General features: G+C 40.8%; 2 protein-coding genes across 4 annotated transcripts in view; both read right to left on the bottom strand.

Annotated features, from left to right (window-relative positions):
- The window catches only part of MAPK9 (mitogen-activated protein kinase 9), a 29,230-nt gene extending 24,107 nt beyond the window's left edge, over positions 1 to 5,123 (bottom strand). For 2 of the 3 annotated variants that reach the window (XM_079967620.1, XM_079967623.1), the window contains exon 1: positions 4,979 to 5,122. The gene's annotated coding sequence lies outside the window, so the exon portion shown is untranslated. Of the gene's footprint in view, positions 1 to 4,978 lie in introns of all 3 variants that reach the window. The other variant, XM_079967621.1, reaches the window with a different exon arrangement.
- A 4,487-nt stretch (positions 5,124 to 9,610) lies between these two features.
- GFPT2 (glutamine-fructose-6-phosphate transaminase 2) overlaps positions 9,611 to 20,641 on the bottom strand; it is a 29,613-nt gene continuing 18,582 nt past the window's right edge. The window contains exons 11-19 of the mRNA XM_079967604.1: positions 20,406 to 20,501; positions 20,190 to 20,287; positions 18,549 to 18,669; positions 15,806 to 15,963; positions 15,284 to 15,398; positions 14,543 to 14,670; positions 13,593 to 13,760; positions 11,839 to 12,000; positions 9,611 to 10,637 (exon numbers count right to left, since the gene is read on the bottom strand). Of these exons, the coding sequence (XP_079823730.1) occupies positions 10,593 to 10,637; positions 11,839 to 12,000; positions 13,593 to 13,760; positions 14,543 to 14,670; positions 15,284 to 15,398; positions 15,806 to 15,963; positions 18,549 to 18,669; positions 20,190 to 20,287; positions 20,406 to 20,501 (1,091 nt within the window). The 3' untranslated portion in view covers positions 9,611 to 10,592. The remainder of the gene's footprint in view (positions 10,638 to 11,838; positions 12,001 to 13,592; positions 13,761 to 14,542; positions 14,671 to 15,283; positions 15,399 to 15,805; positions 15,964 to 18,548; positions 18,670 to 20,189; positions 20,288 to 20,405; positions 20,502 to 20,641) is intronic.

Here is a 20,641-nt window from a genome sequence, read left to right on the forward strand (position 1 = left end):
CTCAAACTTGGAGCTGAATACAGGAGAGATAATAGTCACATTATGTCTCCAAAGCATGCTGCAACTGTAGGGACAGTTCCCCACCCCACCCCCAGCTCCAAGCTCAGGAGGAAGAGTTTGTCACATCAGTCAGAGGTGGCATGGACACTCACCCCTGATCATTCCAAGCTGCAGAAGCAGTCGTAAATGACTAAAAGCTCTTCATCCTGCACAAAGAAAACTAGCACATCAAGGAGAAGACTGGAGTTGAACACTTCTCAACAAATCTAGTTTTCTATGTGATGGTAACATTTTGACATGGAGAATCATTCATCCACCAGCTGACTGAGACAGAATACTGCCCAAGACCATGCTTGCCACCTTATCTTTTCTTTTCCTCCATCTGTTAAGAGGTGGGCCCAAAATGTCTCATGCATGTCAAAGCAATTTCTGCGGGAGGAATTCAATGCCTTCCTCTTCCGATCCTCCCATCAGCACAAGCATTTCTGCTTGCCGGAACAACAACCCCCCTCCACCCACCCAGAGTTCAAAGGGGGGGGGGTGTTCCTGACCCTACAGAACAAATTTGCGGTTAGTGTGCCAGTAGGGCATCAGGTTAGTTGAATTTGGCCCTAGTGTCTAAAACTGACATAGGCAGCTGTAGAAGTACTGAGAAAGAATCTGACAGCATATGGGGAGATTATAAGAGTGGAAAAAAACAGATCTTTTAAAAGTGAAACTTATCATTCTGTCTTGTCTGGCTACCACAGGCAAGCAGAATTTTCATGCAGGCATGGGCAGGCAATTTCATACAGGGAGGTAAGCAAAAGAGAGAAGGGTCACTCCATCCTTCCTCCTTCTCCAGCCAGCTCACCTTGTTTTTTTTTCTGGCTACCAAGGAATGCAAGTCCTTTCACCTTGCCCAGCACAGAGACCTGGCAAAGGAAGGGTTGAGAGTCCTCCTTCTCATCTGCCAGTCCACCTGATAGAAGCCTTTTTCTTTTTCTATTTGTCTCTTAGTAGGCTCATAAAAACAGGATTTCTGGCTAGCTGCTTTTCTGGTCTTATATAGGCATTTTCTGTATGCTGAAGTAGGTTCTAGTCAACAAAAGTTTGTATCATACAAATATTAGTCTTAAAGGTGGCACAATACTCTTATTTTTTCTTTTGTTTTCCTTCCTCATTTTCCCCTCTCCCTCCATTTACTCTGTTGTAACTTCCTGTACATATTTGAAGGCCTTTTCTGTCATCTAGAATAATTAAGTGCAACAAATATATATCTTACAATTGCCCTATTCAGGCATTATTGCTCCTGCATTGAGCATTACAGGAATGGGGGTGCATCAAGTAGCTTCACCTGCTACCATCTATGCAAACAGAACAACTATCTATATCAACACAGCTTTCACACATATAGCTGTAGGTACAAAGTGTTTTTCATTTGATGACTGAGGAAATACTAGGGGATTGGGCACTTTGATGCATCCCTGCAATAACACTAAAAGGGCTTATATTGCAGGGGAAATAAAAACTCATAATGCAACTGAAATTTTCTGAAGTAAATTAGATTTTAGATAGTTCAAAAAATAACTTTAGTCACTGTATAATGTTTTGCACATGATGAAAATCTGCACATAGAGGCTCCCAATATTACCCAATTCAGATTTATTTAATTCACATTGTCAGTGTGGCTAGGAAATTAGGATAGCAACACTTTCCAAAAAATATTTAAATGCCTGAATAAATCTGATTTACTGTATATATGAATAGGGAATGCTCCAGTTTAGAATTCATCAGTTTAATTCTACTACTCCCTGAAACATGATGTACATTTTGTCTTCATAACTGCATGTACAGAAAAAGAGTGTGGTTATTTGCCACAGATATATTAGCAGTTCCATAGGCTGTGGTTTTACATGCACTCTAAAGTAAGGGCTACCTTATTAATTATGTTTCTCTTAGATGAAATCGACTTCTGTCTGTAGGAATAACATGCAACTCATTTATAAATTATCATTTGTAATTTTGCCGTGATTAATATACTAGAAAGCAACAACACAAAATATTATTATCCATGTTCAGTACAGTGGTACCTCGGGTTACAAACTCCTTGGGCTACAAACACTTCGGGTTACAGACTCCGCTAACCGGGAAGTAGTACCTTGGGTTAAGAACTTTACCTCGGGATGAGAACAGAAATCGTGCAGCGGCAGCAGGAGGCTCCATTAGCTAAAGTCGTACCTCAGGTTAAGAATGGTTTCAGGTTAAGAACGGACCTCCGGAACAAATTAAGTTCGTAACCAGAGGTACCACTGCTCTTGTGTATAAACATAACTTATGAAGTGGCTCTAAACTAAACATTAACAAACAAAATGGCTTCAATCCTATGCACACTTCAGTGTAATTCTCAGTGAACTCAGTGGGACTTCTGAGTGAACTTGCATAAGACAGAGTTGCACATCTCATAGTTCTTAGAAAAATTTCATCAAATGAAGCTAAATGTTGGGAAAGTCAAAACAGAAAAGCAATGAACTGATCCGGTACAAATGCCACACTATGCCAATCTATGGCTTAGCATGAATGCACAAGTGTGTGGACTCTCAAGACATTACAGCCACTTTGGCCCCCCTAGTCAATCTGCTTCTATGTTGAGTTAAAGTATGGCTTGGCTTAGTGTGTCATGTGAACCTAGGCTCATGCTTTAGCTCTCTAACCATGAGCTGTAACCAATGTTTGTCCTGCGATTAACAGCTCAAGATTTGATTGGGAGAGCTAAACCATGAGTCTGGAGGATGACCAAGGCTTAGCTTAACACAGCAGTTGAATGACCAGTGAGGAATACAGCAGCTTCAATCTCCTCTTTGAAAGTCTGCACACTCACACATTTGTGCTAAGCAATGATTTTGCTTAGTGTGATGTACAAAGAGGATAGCACATAGTTAAACGGTGGGAAATGGTATCACAAGATGTAGTGGCCATCAATTTGGATGGCTTTAAAAAGTATTTAGACAAATTCAAGGAGGTGAGCAATGGCTCCTAGATATGATCATGACATTACCTCCAGTATCAGAGACAGTATGTCTCTGAATATCTTTTGTTTGGGGTCACAAGTAAGAGAGTGCTAATGTGCTCATATCCTTCTTGTAAGCTTCTCACAGGCACCTGGTTGACTTCTGGGAGAATAAAATGCTGAACAAGACAGGCCTCTAGTTTGATCTTATGTTCTTAGGTTAGAGGTGTAGTTCCACCGTGTGTATCAGCTGCTTAGACTGTACTATGGACATTTATTTTTAAAACTTACATCCTACTTTCTTTCAGAGGAACTCAGTATATGTTTAACATATCACAGTACCAAAACAATATTTCACATTAAAGCTATCTCCAATATATAACTAACAGAAAATGTATTGGATTTGAATATCCATGATTCTGGACAAGTAAAATATATCCCAGAATCACCTTCCCTTTCTATTAAAAAAAGACTAAACAGAGACCCTTCTCACAAGAACATGAATACAAGGTCAATAATAATGCACTTTCAAATGTAAGAAGGGATGTATAAAGGGCAATAGTAAAAAAAGGAGAAGAAAAACATCTTCCCTATATGTGACCAAAAAAATGCTCTTAACAAAATAAGCTACCAACAAGTATCATGTAAGTTAGAAGGCAACTTTTAGCTAGCATTCTTAATAATTTCAGTTATGTGTTGGCACATGAAATGGAAAAGTGATCTAACAAGCAGACTTCTCTTAAAAGGTAATTTCTCTATGTGAGGGGTATAATTACACAATCCAACACAACTCAAACTCAACAATTTGACAAGCGGACAGTACACCATACTAATTTAAAGCAGTCATTCTTATCCAGAGAAGTGTGACATCAAGAGGAGCACTAGTGGCAACCTAGATGTGCTATTCAATTACTGTACATTAAACAATAACTGCTGCTTGAATTGTTGATCCTCCTCTCTCCTTTGGCAATAATTTAAGAATAGAACAGTTTACTGCGCCTTCGAGATGGGACAGGGGATATTCAAAGAAAGCTTGGGCAGAAATCCAAAACACATTTCCTTGAAAGTACATCCTACAGAAATCAATGGCTTCTACTTCCAAGTAAACGTGCAGAGCTGGGTTGTTAACCTCCACCTTCCATAGCACAGATTAGATAGCTCTGTTCTGGCATTGAAAATGTGTACCAGGACTGTTGCAAAACGCCCATCTGAAAGCTTAGCGAGGGCAGGACCTGGGGGGCTTGGTTTTCCATCAACGCAATCCAATGCGGGCCTGCTTAGTAAAAGTAAGCTCCGCTGGATTCAATGGGATTTGCTCCCAAGCCAGTGTTTAGAGAGGGTGGCAGCTTAGAGCAAACCACCACCACCACCGGGACCCTCCAGTGCGACCCCTGCGTCAGAGCACGAAGAGGCTGGTCCATCCCTGGCATCTCCTGCTCACAAACCGCAAAGGACGAGAATCACTGCGGCAGCAGAAGGGGGTGAGCGGCAGGAGGGAGGCGAGAGAGGCGCAGGTACCAGCCAAGCCGGGTCAGCCCAATGCTGTCAGGCGAGGAGATGCCCCGGGAGCGGGGCGGGAAGGAACTCCTGCGTGTTTCGCGAGCCCTGAGCGACGACCCCCCTCCCCGGGCTCAGGAGACGAAAACGAGTCGTGGGAACGGAGGGCGCTCGCGGGGTGGGAACAGGGGGGGCTGAACTCGGCCGGGGCCTAAAGCGGGAGCCTCCGCCGCCCCCTCGCCAGGGGCAGGAGGAGGAGGAGGAAGGGGGGCTGCCAAGGTGGCGGGGAAACTTTCCAGCCGCAGCTCCGGGTGGGGGAGGGGGGCTGAAGTCATCACGCAGCCGTCTGCGGGGGTCGTCGCCGCCGCCGCGCTCCCCGCACCCACCCACAACCCCCTGGCGCCTCCTCCCGGCGCCAGCCCCGCTGGTATCCTTCGGCCGCACCCACAGCTCGCCCGGCCCCAAGCATGCCCGCTCCGGCGCCCGCCTCACCTCCTCGGAAGCCCTCGGGGGAGCCACTCTGCCGCTTCGATTCCTGACCAAGCTCTCGGAGACGCTCCAGCCGCAATGGCCTCCCTCGGTCCCTCACAGGCCGCACCAGGCCCCGAGCGTGATGACAGGCAGCCGCCGCGGCCAATCCACGCCGACATTCTTCGAGGGTCGGCCAACCAGTCTTTCGGAGGCGGGTGTTAAAGGCCACTATATAAGGTAAGGAGTGACAAGCGCCTTCCTCGGTGACTGGGCTGGAGGGGGGGAGGGGTGTGCGCTTTGAGGTAACGTCACCTGCCTGTGCGAAAGTGAGCGGTTCCAATATTCACATAGGGTGACACATATGGAAGGCCGTTTCCCTGGTATAATACTGTATTAGATGAAGAAGACAAAACAGCAAATGATCGCGTGGCTGATGTCAGGCTTTCACATAATTTTGTTTTTCCGCTCTGAGGTGAAATGACGTTAAGCATGAATGAAGCACTCGACACACAGCTAGTTGCCCCACTCCGCACAGCAGTGGAAACGTCATTTTCATATATCAAAACGCTAGGAGAACGGATTAAGTGCGACGTGTTTGCTTTTGAAATGTTTTCATATGCATAAATGCCCTGGACTTTGCAATCCCAGCAAAGGGCTGGAGCCGTCGGGTAACCTGCTATTTACCACAATAGGATATTGGGAAAGTGTGGCATACAAGGGTCAGTGACAGTGACATTTGAATCTCGTGCTGGTATATCAAATATGGGGAAAGGAGTTTGAACATCGCCATCCACTGATAGAGGAATGCACACCCAACTGTGAAATTAATCTATATTGTTTCCATTACAATGAGACACCTCTATGAAAAATGGCATCTGGTAATTTTATCCTCACCAAGCATGAGATTCATCTGGCAACAAAAGAACACTAAGCAGATGTTCATCCTGTTCATTTGACACAATAGAAATCAGCAGGAAAGAGAAGGCTGCTTCTTTAAGGTACAATTTTTTCTATATGGGGGTGGGTATGCATTTAACAATAAAGATCCAAAACATAATTATACACTATACAACTTACATCACTGGTGTAAAACACTGCAAGGTTTCAAAAAGGGCAGCAGCACATAAGAGGAACCCACATAATTTATCCTTCTGTAACTTAAGCCTTTGGGGGCAAAAGATAGCAACTCTTTAGGGTAATTCCATACTGTATGGGATGTATTGTATGGAATGTAAGATTTGTAAGTTTCTTCATATGACATTTTGTGTATTAGCTAATATTATTTGAACTCCAATTAACATTAAACCATTTGTTCATTAGCTGACTTGATCCTCTTAATTCAAAATAATCAGTAAGTATACCGCTGCTAATTTAAATGCTTACTTTTTACTATGTTTTAAAAACTCTGACCAATGTAACAATTTTGCAACCTTACGAACAAGTGTTTTTGCTAAAAGTATGAATTGTTTTATTGTTTTTCCCTATCGTTGCCAATAAACATCTAATGCTTCAAGAAGTGTCCAACTTATTGTAATGATCATTGGAGACTGTGGAAAGAAATATTTTCTGGCAAATGACGTGTGACCAGTGTTACATGAACAATCTAACTGAGACAATTCATTGATAGACTTCCTCAAATAAATGTCTGCAAAGCAAGACCAAAAGCAAGTGTGCATATGAGATTAACTATGAATTCACAAGTTGTAGGTCAGCATCAAGCCCATGTGTGATGCTGTAATGCCCATGGGAATTTGCACTTAGCTGTGGCAACACCCTAATTTGTTCCTTTGCAACTGAACATATATAATTTGTGAGGAAAACAAATGTCACAGAAATCCCTCTTTTTACAAAGAGGATGAATATTATGTTGCATCACATGGTCAATAAATTTTGTTTTCAAACTCAACAAAGTTGCCAACTGACAACAGTACTTCAGTAGCTGTTTCTGCCTCTTTATTTCTGCATTTTCTTTCAGGATATTCACACTTCCCATAGGGTCATTATTCCCCCCGTTTGTGGTGTTTATTTTATATTATGTTAAAATTCATTTATGCTTTGTGTTAAATACTGCCTTCAACCATTTACAGTTGTTCACAACTGGACTTAACTGTCAGGGGTCCTTTACCTTTACCTTTTTACTGTCCCCTGAGGCAAGGCAAGAGAGCTTCAGCTCCTGAGGTTAATTTTTTTATCTCTAGATCAGGTGTGGGGAACCTCTTGCCTATGGCCAGTCTTGGCATGCCAGACTTCCCCATTTGGCCCACGGGGTTATTTTGGGCAAGCCACAGCCAGCCACCCTAATCCTGATGTCATACAGGTAAGAGTGGGGCTTGACCAATCATATTTTACAGTTCCTTTAAAGGTAAAGGTACCCCTAACTGTTAGGTCCAGTCGTGGCCGACTCTGAGGTTGCGTGCTCATCTTGCTCTACAGGCAGAGGGAGCCGGCATTTGTCTGCAGACAGCTTCCAGGTCATGTGGCCAGCATGACCAAGCCGCTTCTGGCGAACCAGAGCAGCACACGGAAACGCCATTTTCCTTCCCGCCAGAGCGGTACCTATTTATTTACTTGCACTTTGACGTGCTTTCGAACAGCTAGATGGGCAGGAGCTGGGACCAAGCAACAGGAGCTCACCCCGTCGCGGAGATCCGAACCAGCAACCTTCTGATTGGCAAGCCCTAGGCTCTGTGGTTTAGACCACAGCACCACCTGTGTCCCACAGCTCCTTTAGTCCAAACATAAAGTTTATTTTTGTTTACCAAATGAGAAAGCAGAACAATAAAGGCAGTACAATAAGCAGTACAATAAAGGGTCACTAACCTATTCTGTTTTATTGAAGAGGTTTTTAACCAAACTTTAGCGGGTGGGGGATAGAGGAATTTGGGTCATCTTTCATAGCACACTTCTGGCTGCTTTACTCACATGAAAAAATCTGTTTTGTAAAACTGTTGTCAGATAATAAAACTCTGGAAAATCATCTTCAAAATGATTCAGAACATGTTAACTATATGTGAATATAAAAAAATAGGTCTGCAGATTGACCCTTAATCTCTTCTATGGGACAGCCCTTCAGGAGATAAGACAAAAATGGGTATAGCCAATGCAAAGTGCTCTTGCCAACATGTGTCTCCTGGCACAGCAATGAATCCACGGGCACCTCTAAGGATGTTTACCTGAGGAACCAGCAAAAACTGAACACTACCGACTATTAGATAAAAATAATAGTAGTGGGGGTAGAGGAAGAAACATCAGAAGAATAGGATGTTTTAATTAAAGGGAAAAAATTCTGGAACAGGTTTTGCAGGGGAACAAAGAATGTAAGCTCACTTTATCCCAAATCCCAAGGCTTTTGAGGCTGCCAGTGAGCTTGAACTAGTTAAATAAATTGAAGTCACTAAGTAGCAGAGAATCTACATCTCATGTGCAGCCTCTCAAAGTTAAAGGAATTTTATCCAAAAAGGGACATTATTGTACAGACTGCTTATTCTCTTCAGTGAGCTGTAGCATAAAAATTGCTACTTTGAAAACTGCAGTATGGGAACATATTGAGAAATTATCTTTGTGGCAAAATTTATTTCTCTAGGAAGTGAAGAAGTGATAGAACTTCAGCAACACAGTTGCTAGAAATATAGACAGTCATTTTCTTACTTTGGAAAGTTCCATGAAGCTTGAAGATACACCAGTTAAGTGCACAATATCATTACCTGTCTGCGTTGTCAGTGGCACTGATACTTTGTGTCAGTTCATAGTAATCAGAAATTTTGAAACATCCCCATACTTTAGTTAGAATTTTTTTCTTCACCATGATTTGTCCAAGACTATACTGTGAGCTTCATCCAGAGGCACCACCAGGGCCGAAATATGCAGCAGAATACAGCAGAATGAGAAAAAGGGCCCCCAACAAAGCAAGACTAGCGTACTATATTCTGAAGTAATACACATTACCATCTAAAGAGCCCACATCCCTAGCCTGCTCTCCATAAGAATTTTATTACTTATATCTTATCCACCATTAAGTCCAGGATATAAAATTAACTAATTATACCAGTGGATCTGACAGTGTCCACAATGCCAGGCCAAAAGGTTGAAGAAGAGGCATCAAATCACAGCAGAGCACAGGCTAATTAAGAACATAAGAGCAGCCACAGTGGACCACTGCCTCTGGAAGGCTTGCAATCAGGACATGAAAAAGTAATCCTCTCCTGTTGTTGACCTCCAGGAACTGCAAGTTTCATACATTCATCATAACTAATATCCATTGATAGACTTGTCCTCTGTGAGATGTGTCTAATATACTTTTAAATCTATGAAAACTAGTAGCTATTATCTCCTCTAGTGCCAGTGAATTCCATCAATTAATTTTTCATTGTGTGAAGAAATACTTCCTTTCGTCTGTTCTAAAGCTACCAGTCAATTTCATTGGAGGACTAGCACAATATCCTCAAATAAATCACTTCTTTCCCCCTCACACCATAACCTAAACCCTACCACTGAATATCAGGCCCTGTCCTCTCTACAGAGCTCCACATTCTGGGTTATGGGATTGAGTTCTCTTAAGAGTATTACAAAATTTTGAGAGAGTGATGGAATGTTGGAGACTGGCTTTTATAAATAAAGGTTGTAGAAAAGAATCAGAAAACCCAGTCAAGAACATTTTGCAGTCAATAGTCTCTTTAATTGCATAGTGTTTGGTTGTACAATAGTTAAATATAAACATACTGAGCTCACACAACAGCCAATAGCTTACTATGGTTAAACAATACTATTCAAGAACATGAAGATAATTTGGCTCAAGTAAACTGGTATTTTGTCAAAAGGAAATTTTCAGCAAACCACAACTAAATCTGAATGATGTTTAAGAAACTTTAATTCACAATAGTGCAGAAGTTGTAAAGTGTAGATAGATGAAAGGATCTGTGGAAATACAGATACAATCCCATAACAGTAAATAGGAAAGGTTAATATAATAGGAAAGAGAATTCCAGTTAAAAATACAAAGCACAAACAGTAAAAGAACTTGTACACAATTAGTAAAATCAGCCCACTACTACAGGCAACCAACATACTAAAAATAACTTAAATGCTATACATTTGTGTATATATAAATACTTTGTATTTAGAACTAAGGCAGCACTCCTATGCATATATACCAAGGAATAAATCCTACTGATTTCAGAGGGACTTACTTCTGAGTAAACATGTACGGATTCAGGCTGCATGTATAGTGTTGACTTATTCACAGTAATTCAAAAGTTATATACATATATTGCACAGTCGTAGAAATAGAAAAACTGTTCATTAACCATTTGTAAACAATGCTTTTTCTTCCTTTCTTTGGCAATTTTATTATTTCAGCGATGTGGCAAGAGCACTTAGGTGCAAGGCAAGTAACAAATATTTAAAGGCACATTAAAGATCACATTAAAAAATAACAAAACATTCCCAAATACTTTCCAGTTAGCAACAGATCCATTGTACTGGTTTGTGGTTTCCACAGCCCCAAACCCCACTGAAGTAAACAGAATTATGTTTACTTTGCTTTGTAGAATCAGCATCATCAAAACAGTCTGCTAAAGTCTCACTGACAGAAATTCAATTTTGGATTATGGGTAACAAATATTCTACTGTGCAGTGCTTATTCCACAGTCACAGATTTTGCCAAATTCCTCGGAAAATCCACCTGGGGGAAAGAAAAGAAAATTATCCTCAATTCAATTTATAGGAGGCTTTTTCATTTAAGAAATTCATGTGCATCACTCAGTAAAACAGACTAAAAATAATAATCAACATACTAGCTGTATTCCTCCCCAAATTCTGAGAATGTATATGGAAATACAACCACAGATTGCTGCATCCCTTCCCAGCTGGCTTTGCCTGACCATTTTCCATTTCCCAGCTGGCTTTGCCTGACCATTTTTGACCACTTCTCCCTTCTGTATTCTCTCTACTGCCGTATTTGAACCATAACCCTGGGTCTCTGCTTCTTTCCCTACTTTCCTTCTGACCTTTCCGGCTATGGATCATCCCTATAGATAATCTAGCAAAATTATCATCAAAATGTGAGAAAATGTATGAAAACTGAGAGAGATTACATTGAAACTGTGTAGTGTAATTGATTGTGTACACTGTTAACCTGTGATTTAAAAGCAAATATGCCCAGTTGTAAAACTCCCAAGGCACGGGAAAAAAAATTAAAACAAATGTTAGAGAAACAATAGAAGGTTAAAAAACAAGCCAGCAACAGCAATTAAAACAGATTATGCATTATGCATAAAATGAAAGTATTCACTGGCAATGGAGTTTTGGCACCAGACAATCCTTGGGTATGGCATCCCATGGTCAGAACAACAAAACTGACAGGACCCTTTCTTCATTTAGCATCCACCTAAACTCTGAAGGTGGAGCACCTTTGTATCCTATCAGTGACTGACATCACTGTTGTGTAGCAGCAGCAGCTCACCCAGGGGGCAGAGCCAGAATGCTTGCTTCCCAGCTGCTGAGTTGCTCACTGCCACTCATTGAGAGGGGTGGGGCAAGGCAAAGGGGAGGTTGGCATGTCGCACAGGCATCTGCTGCAAACCGCTCCTTATAGCTTGGATAATGGGAATGTGCATGTCAAGAAAAATGGCATGCACTCCAAAACTATTTTTGTAATTGTGTAAACTTGTTTTCTACGCTTTTAGTATTTGGAGCTTATGTTGCAGGGTAAAAGTAAATTAAATTTGATTTGCACTGAATTTCCATCTTAAGAGAGCACAACTAGGTCTTTGTTTAAATTCTATGTAATCATTCTTGTTTCAAGTCTGAAGAAACAGGGGAAGTGTCCAAGTGTGTTTGTATAAGTGCTTTAATTGGAGTGCCTAAATATAGAAGTAACTTACATCATATCCTCTGAGAACAGCCAGGTGGAATGAAAGCAGCTGTAGAGGGATAACACTCAAAACTCCTTGCAGGCAATCAACGGTCTGTGGAAGCTCAATAGTTTTGTAAGCAAATTTTGAGCTCTCTGTGTCTTCTCTAGAACACAATATAACAGGGCGGCCCTGCAAAGCAAGAAATCAAAGTTGATTCAAGGTTACATTTTCATTTCATCTATATTTTGCTGCGCATTTCAGACATTTTGCCAACATGCAGCAATTAATGTCAACTGAGCTAAATTTTAAGTTGAAAGCCATTTTGCATATCTCTGTAAACCACGGTGGTATAAATTTTATAATACAACGGTATATAAATATTTTTATGAATTAAATAAACAAATTTCATAAAAAATACTGAAGTCTTTCACAATAATTATATATACACAATAAAAACCATGTAAGAACTAACATCACAGAACACCTGCTAACTATTACCCACTCCGTGTATTTTAATTGTTATGCCTTGAAGCTTATGCAGACAAGTTAGTATGGAAGACAAGTGCCAAACCTCTACTGGAAAAAACATTCCATAGGTTTACTGATGATGTAACATTTCCAAACCCATGGGATGGGCCATTAAAAAAAATCCCTACTTTCTCCCTTTCTTTCCAGAAAAATACTAAATAAATAAATAAAAGGCCTTGGGAAAATTGAAATGTGTGCAAACCAAACCAAATGTTAATCAAATCAAACCAAATGTTATGTACAACCTAAGAGCATGAAATGTATTTTCCTAGTTCCAGCATAATATGCTTGCAGCAGTGTCTTCTGAGCACATGCTTCCCTAGGCTGAAAATGTGCAGAGGAGCAACAGCTGCTGAGAGACAGTTTCCACCTCATCTTATATCCAAAACTTTGTTCACTATAGTTCTAATGGCCAATTAAAGATACCTAATGTAGTGGTTATGGGATGTGGGTGGTGCTGTGGTCTAAACCACTGAGCCTCTTCGGCTTGCCAATCAGAAGGTCGGCAGCTTGAATCCCTGCGACGGGGTGAGCTCCCATTATTCGGTCCCAGTTCCTGCCAACCCAGCAGTTTGAAAGCACGTCAAAGTGCAAGTAGGTAAATAGGTACCGCTTCGGTGGGAAGGTAAACGGCGTTTCCATGCGCTGCTCTGGTTTCGCCAGAAGCGGCTTAGTCATGCTAGCCACATGACCCGGAAAGCTGTCTGCGGACAAATGCTGCCTCCCTCGGCCTGTAAAGTGAGATGAGCGCCGCAACCCCAGAGTCGCCTGCGACTGGACTTAACTGTCAGGGATCCTTTACCTTTTTTATGTAGTGGTTATCGCTGTATCATTTGACAGCAATTCCATAATTTGTGAATAGTGTGAAGACTGGTTGCTTTTGTCTGTCCTTAATCTCTACACCCAATCTATTTCATTAAATGATTCCAAGTTCTAGAGTTATTGAGATAAGGGGGGAAAGGAAATCTCTTTCCATGTCCTCCAAACCATACATATAGAATCATGGAGTTGGAAGGGACCCCAAGGGTCATATTGTCCAGTCCCCTGCAATGCAGGAATCTCAGCTAAAGCATCCATGACAGATTAAGTTTATTGTGAATGGGAAGGCTCCATCCCTATGGCTATTTTGGTTGCCCTTTCTGACCTCACAGTTCTACTTTCTCTTGCCTATGACTACCCTTCATAATGATAATCTTGCAGGAAATGCACAAGCGATCTAGTCCTAAAAGTGACATGCTTACTGGGCAATTTACCTGGCGAGCAGTGACCTGCTGTAGAGCATTCTGGCACTTTGTGAAACAGGGATCTTTCATAATGATCATGATAACTGGCATCTGCTTATCTATAAGAGCCAAGGGCCCATGCTTCAATTCCCCAGCCAGAATGCCTTCAGAGTGCATATATGTAATCTCCTTGATTTTCTGCAAAGCAAATGGAACAAGATCACAACCAAAGCACTGGGATAATAAAAAAGCATTTATTACGTTCAAAAATAATTAAGTGCAAGTAGGCAAAACTGACAGATGTTGGAATCCAAAAGACACTTTCATTGTGCCCAAAGTCCCACAGGCAACATTTAACAAGTTATGTGGTTCTTTGGATCCTGACCTATGTACACGTATGGTTCCCATGCCCATATGCAAAACAGGAAGATCAGAGATGCCTTAAATCTAAGATCATAAACGCCACCTTCATTCAGTTCAAAGTATGTTGTTTGAGGTTTCCTGCACACAAGTCTTGATTTAATTAACGGAAGCTGCAAGGCAGCAATAGCTGATGTACTGAGCTCAAAATGAGAAAAAAGTGAAACATCTACACCTCTTTGTTCAGTAACACAGCTCTTAAGAGTTTTTTGAAACAAAACCCATCAGATATGCAATTCCCCCCCCCCCCCGAAAAGAAGAAATTTTAATCGGTTGGATCCAGACTTTGCCTTCCATGGGAGGAAGGACTCTTTCTGTCCATGGAAGGCTTTATATATGCAAAAACCTAATGTATGCAAAAATGTTTTACTTACAGATGTAACCATATTTAATTATGTACTTATTTAACATATTCCTAAATTGCCCATCTGCTGATCTCGGGTTGGGGTAAAATACAGGCAAGTATTCCAGGTAAAACAATAAAAACAAACAACATCCAATTATGCCAAACAAAGAACAGGAAAAATATCACAAATAAAACTGAGATTAAGAATTCATACCAATGCACCTTCCAAGCAAGTGGCATAGTTGTAGCCACGACCCATAACCAAAAGTGATCGCTGTTTATATAGTTCAAGTGCCAGATCATGTATCTTCTCATCCAAGGTCAGTACTTCCTTGATCATCTCTGCCAACAGGTTAAAACCAATAATTATTTGCGGTATTACAAAGCCTTCCATTTCAAAAGTAGTAAAACAGAAGATGTGGCCAGGATTGCATGAATTCAGATTGATCAACTTTAATTTTATTTACTAGCAAAGCACAGTGTTTTGCTCCTTTAAAAGAAAAAAAAAAAAGATACACAGGGCCATTTTGAATAAAGATATGGAAAATTATTTTCAGTCAGTCCCTATGCTGAACACTCAATAGCTTTTAAACACATCGGCAAATACAGAGGATGATTTAAAAATCAATTTGGGGTTTGATTTGAGACATTAAACAAGAGGCTATTCCATTTTATCTCTAAACTGTTTTCTCAATTGTTATTTTTTCCCTGAAGGTTCTGAACTCAATACAGTACAAACTGGAGCTATGACAGTAAAATATGAACACCTCAAAATATAACGTTGGATTAAAAATGGTTAACTTAATTTTTTAAAAAATAAAAGCTATGGATATTCCTTACTCACATAATAATTTGAAAAATGTTCTACATATCCCGTTTGAAATGGCCCACATATTCTTGAATTTTAGCATTCCCATATATCTATATATCATTTGAACGGTAAAAACATGCATACCAGGTAATGACTTCAGACCGTTTATGATTTCTTGTCTTCTGTTTTGCAAGGAAATTCTGTCTTCTGACATCATCAGACCAAACATTACAAGAGAGATGAACTGGCTGGTATATGCCTGAAGATTTTAAAAAAGACATTAATTTGGCTTGCTTCATGTTTGCTCCCTAAACTACCTGCCTCAGCAAAATAATTTCTTACATTACGATGGAGTGGGAAGGGCTATAGGTCGGTGGCAGATAACATGTTTTACACTGAGAAGTTCACAGGTTCAATTCCTGACATCTATAAGTAGAGCTGCAAAATACTCTGCCTGAAACCCTGGAGAACCACTTCCAATCAGTGCTGACAATACTGAGATAGATGAACCCATCAGTGGTCTGACATAGCAGCATCCTACAGTGTCATAAAACCTGGTGCTCTAGCACCATGCAAGGCTATTATTCCAGCAATCTATGCAAAAATGTCTAGGCCTATGATTTGGTCAAAGAAAAAACCCCACCATTGACAGTACATATCAGTTACCTTTGTGCTTGCCACCCCAATCTCAGGCCCAGCATTGATATGCACACCACAGTCTGTGTCCCTGGATATTGAGCTTCCAACAGTATTTGTAATTCCAACTGTCAAAGCTCGGCGATCCTTACAGTACCGCAAAGCCATCAATGTATCAGCAGTTTCCCCTTCAATAAAAGAACATATTGACATTCAGAATTGCAGCAGAATTATTAACCTATCATATAAAGTCAGAAGAGATTGACTTGAAAAGGTTGTATGGCTAGAAATGTATAACCCATTCATAGAAGATCCTGGTGGACTGGCATTTCCACACTGTTTCACCCCTTCTGAGTTGCTGATATTGACACAATTTGTAGTTTCTTGGTTCAGAATATGAAGCAATGTTTTAAATACAAGCTGAACACTATGATCCTCAGGCTCTCCTCCAGCTTGCTTTTTAAGAGCTTCTCCCGCCTATCCACCCAGCTGCTGGTGCACTGTTGAAAGCCAGAGGAAAATCCCTCCGACACCAGGCATCTAAGCTCTGGAGCCATAGGAAAAATAGTGCAGTGTAGTAAGCTGGAATGTCATACTAGGAAGACTGAAATTCAAATCCTCACCCTGAGTGACTTTGGAACAGTCACTGTCAGTCTGCCTAACACACCCTATGTCATCTTTTGAGGATAAATTTGGGCTGGGGGTAGAACAGTGTATATCAAGCTGAGCTACTTGGAGGAAAAGAGGGTTGTTAAAAAATGTATCAATAGCCATTTGGATTAATTGTCCAAATCAAATGCACCAGATCAGACGACAGAATGAGAATGTACTTTAGTCCTCCTTGACCCTTTCAGACTGGTTCATGGTACCTTTAGGTTTCATCTACAAAATTTTGCAGATGATATGCTTACATTGCAACAAAGAGGCTTGTAGTACCTTAAAGGAAATGAACACATTTTCATTTCGCATAAGCCCTTGTGGACCAGAGTCCACTTTATCAGATGCATAATTATCTTAAATTGGCAGGAAGATAATGGCAGGAAATTGTAAAAAGGGGAGTCAAACAGCAAGGAAATGAAGACACACAGACTGTGAAAATTCAATTCAATCTTAAATTATCACCATTATTATTCACAGCAACAGTAATTGGTGATCCAAGCAATTGCTAACTGCCACCTGTAGCGAACCGAAAACCATTATCCTTATTCATGCCCAGATTTACTATATTAAAATGAAGCTTCATTATTAGGTCTAATTTAGCTATTTCATACTTATGTTGTGCCCATCTTGACAGAAGAGCCTTGAAGTCTACACGTCAGCCTTCGTTCCTCTATCCTGAAAACACTCGTAGCAATTTACATGCTCTCCCTTTGACCTCAACCTGAGTGTTGCCTGACAGAAAATGTGCATCCTTTAGGAGAACTTTGTTCTAATTAGGTTGATGAGATACTTAAAATGTAAACTTAAATAAAAAGAATGGAGTAATTGGGAGTGACTAATGTTTGCTTATACTGTATCTTCTATTTCCTGGAATATTATCATTGTGTAAGCCCCATTGTCCATTGTTAGCAGCAACAAAAAGAAAAACACCACAGCAAAAATAGCACAGGTACAAAAAGAGGCAAACCTGAAGTTAGTGCCAAATGAAAACTCACTGGATTGAGAAAGCCTAATACATTTTGATAGTGTTTTTCTTCCTCAGAAGCAGCATTCCTCTCTGGTGGAAAACCTGTCACCCTCCAGATGTTGTGGGACTACTATTGTCACCAGCAACCAGCCGGTATGGCCAATGGGGCAACCCAATCAGATGGGCAAGGTACAAATAAATTATTATTATTATTATTATTATTATTATTAGGGGTAATGAAGCCCAGCAACAATGGGAGGGCTACACATTCCCCACCTCTGCTCTATGCTCTCCTGATATACCACAAAAGAAGCATTTAAGATTCCTCTCTCTATTTGGCACCAGTTCTTTTGCCTCTCACTGTTAAGAGATAACTTGAGGTATAGTGTCACTCTGCTGCCAAGTGGCTCTTTAGTTAATAAAGGAGGGTTCTGGCCTAACTTATCTACACTGTTATCTAATTGCCTCAACAGATACACTCTGCTTATTACATCCTTTATGTTATGTACTGAAGTTCTCACCCTGGGCCAGCAGGGGGATACTGTAGATAGTTTTCACTCAGGTCCACGTCAGTTATTTTAGGCGGGAAACCCTGGGTTGTTGCTACAATGTTAACAGCCGGCTGCCTATAAAAGCAGGCTGGCTGAGCTGTTTGCAGTCAGTTCTATTCCAGCTTACAAAATAAAGAGCTGCTTTGGAGAAATCGCTGTGTCGTCTGCTATGTCAACCCACAACTTAACACTTTACAAACTCTGAAAAGCCTGCTTTTTCCTTTGCAGTACATGATCAACAGAGAAATCTTACAGCCTTGACATAGGAATGCTATTTCCCTTTTAACACATAAAGCGAATTAGAATAGTCATAGAATGTTATTTTATATTTCTACTGTGATATGCTTGTAGCAATTGACATACAAAGCTCAGCTAGTAAAAAGCATTCAAAAATGTAGCCAGGAATCTATCACCTAGGTATGGAGAAAGGGGCTGGGCCATAGACTCAGGATGAAATCAAGTATGCCTGATCTCACTTGAGAGTGTAAAAAACCTACTCCAGACTGGCTCTGAAGCTGTCACCAGCTCATGATAGATCTGAAAACCAAATAAAAAACTTTGCCAAGATTAACATACAGCATAGATTAAAGCTCACCAGACTGACTGATGAAAAAGCACACATCGTCTCTAAAGACAGGGGTATTCCGATCCAGAAAATCACTGGCAAGTTCCACCATCACAGGTAACTCAGTTAGTTCCTCCAAAACTTGACGGGTCTGTAACCAACATGAAGATAGTAGAGCAAACTTCAGTCTTAACAAAATAAAGCACACTTAAAATTATCCTTAAAGTAGCTTTAGATCAATGGATTATTTCTAGTATTTCTAAAATGAATAGCTATTCTGTAAGGTTATACAGCATATGCACAATGCATTTCTTGTGCAGAAATAAACTATATTTGCCGAGATCACAAGTGAGGAGAGTGCTGTTGCATTTGCATCCCACTTGTGGTAAATGCTGACCACTGTAAGAAAAGGATGCTGGATTAGATGAGCTTTTGATCCGATCCAGCAAAACTCTTCTTATTTTTGTAGGGTATGTTAGATAATGGATGGTTATTGTTTTACTTTATTTATGTATGTATTTATATTTATTTAAAGATACGGTGAGCATCTTTGGTGGCATACTTCTGTCAGCAATTAAAGGCATTCTTTCTTACCAAGGCATCTACTGAACACTCTCTCTTTTTCTGCCATGTTAACCTGTCTATTATTTTTTAAAGTAGCAAAACAGGCAGTGGGGTAGAGCAGCAGAATGGGGGGGGGGGGAATAACTTATTGCTCTTCCAGAACCATCCCACCTCCCTGTGGGCTGACGCAGGAGGGTCTACTCCAGTGCTGGATTTAAGGTTGTGTGGGTAGTTTCCCATGAGCCGAGGGAGAGCAAAATAACAACAACAACAACAACAACAACAACTATATTTATCCAGATACCTACCAAGAAGATCCATTAAAAAAGCAACTGTACCAAAAGGAATTATTGTGAAAATAAGAAATAATTTGGGAGGATGGGAGAGAGGCCAAATTTTGTCCTCGCTCAGGGTGCCATATTATCAAAGTCCACCCCTGCTAATCTATGAGGTCCATGTCAGTGCACTTCAGGCACTGTTTGAAGCTCCCCAGGTCCCTTCAGCCTCTTTTCAGTCAGCTTCTCAGCCAGGACATTAGTTAAGCGTAGCCTGCAGCCCTACACCTCTCTCACACTGCCCACCACCAAGCATTTTCTCCCTGCTTGTCTTAGCTAGGACTCCACCCACCACTCTATCCGCTATGTCTTCTTCCTGAGCCTCAAGGCTGTCCGTCATCCCAGCTGTTTCTGATATGCCTTATCAAGTCACTTCGCAGGGAGGGGAAGCGGTCTGTGTTGTCTGCCCACAGGCTCTTTACCCAGCCATCCTCTACCAGCAAGTCTTGTTGACTGGAGGCTGTATTCTATCTCTAACCAAGCAGGAAACACAGGGTACAGCGAGGCCACCCCTAAAGGTCTTTCACAGCTTCTGCCCTGGAATGCAGCAGCAACACAGGGAACCCGAGGTCAGGTAAGCGCTGCTTATCACAACTGGGTTTATTGTGGTATATTTATGCAGGTCCAATGTATTTTTATTGAGCACCACTTTGTGAAAACTGATCAATAAACCTTTTATAAATAAAAGCAAAATAAGAATAGAAAAGTAAAATCCCTGTAGCCATACGTTTCCATTATCTTTCTTACATGTTCAAGAGTATACTGAACTTACAGCCACTGCAGCATGAAAACTGGTTCCGCAACCAATGATTATTAATCGTCTGCATCTTCTGATTTCTTTCAAATGGTCCTTCAAGCCACCTAAAAGAACTGTAGTTTCCATGAAACAGAAACAAGGAGATATCTTTAGTTCAGAGTAGGTTGCTTAAAAAAAAAAAAAAAAGAGTAGTGGCAATGTTGAGTGGAATTAAAAATTCCCCCATGTTACCTGTGTTGCTCTCAAAGTTCACCCTTCCTCTCATGGTATTGAAAACAGACTCCGGTTGTTCAAATATTTCCTTTTGCATGAAAGCACTGAAGTTCCCTGTTTTTATAAAACATGACTAGTTAAGTTTCAGACTGCCTTTCTTATTACTGTTCAAATGAGACTTGAATTTGCAGCAAGAGTAGCCAAGCACAGAACAGCAATTTCAACAAAAGTCAAAACTGTTGCTAGCGAATGAT

Source organism: Podarcis cretensis, assembly GCF_951804945.1.
Source record: "Podarcis cretensis genome assembly, chromosome: 2".
Lineage (NCBI taxonomy): Eukaryota > Metazoa > Chordata > Lepidosauria > Squamata > Lacertidae > Podarcis > Podarcis cretensis.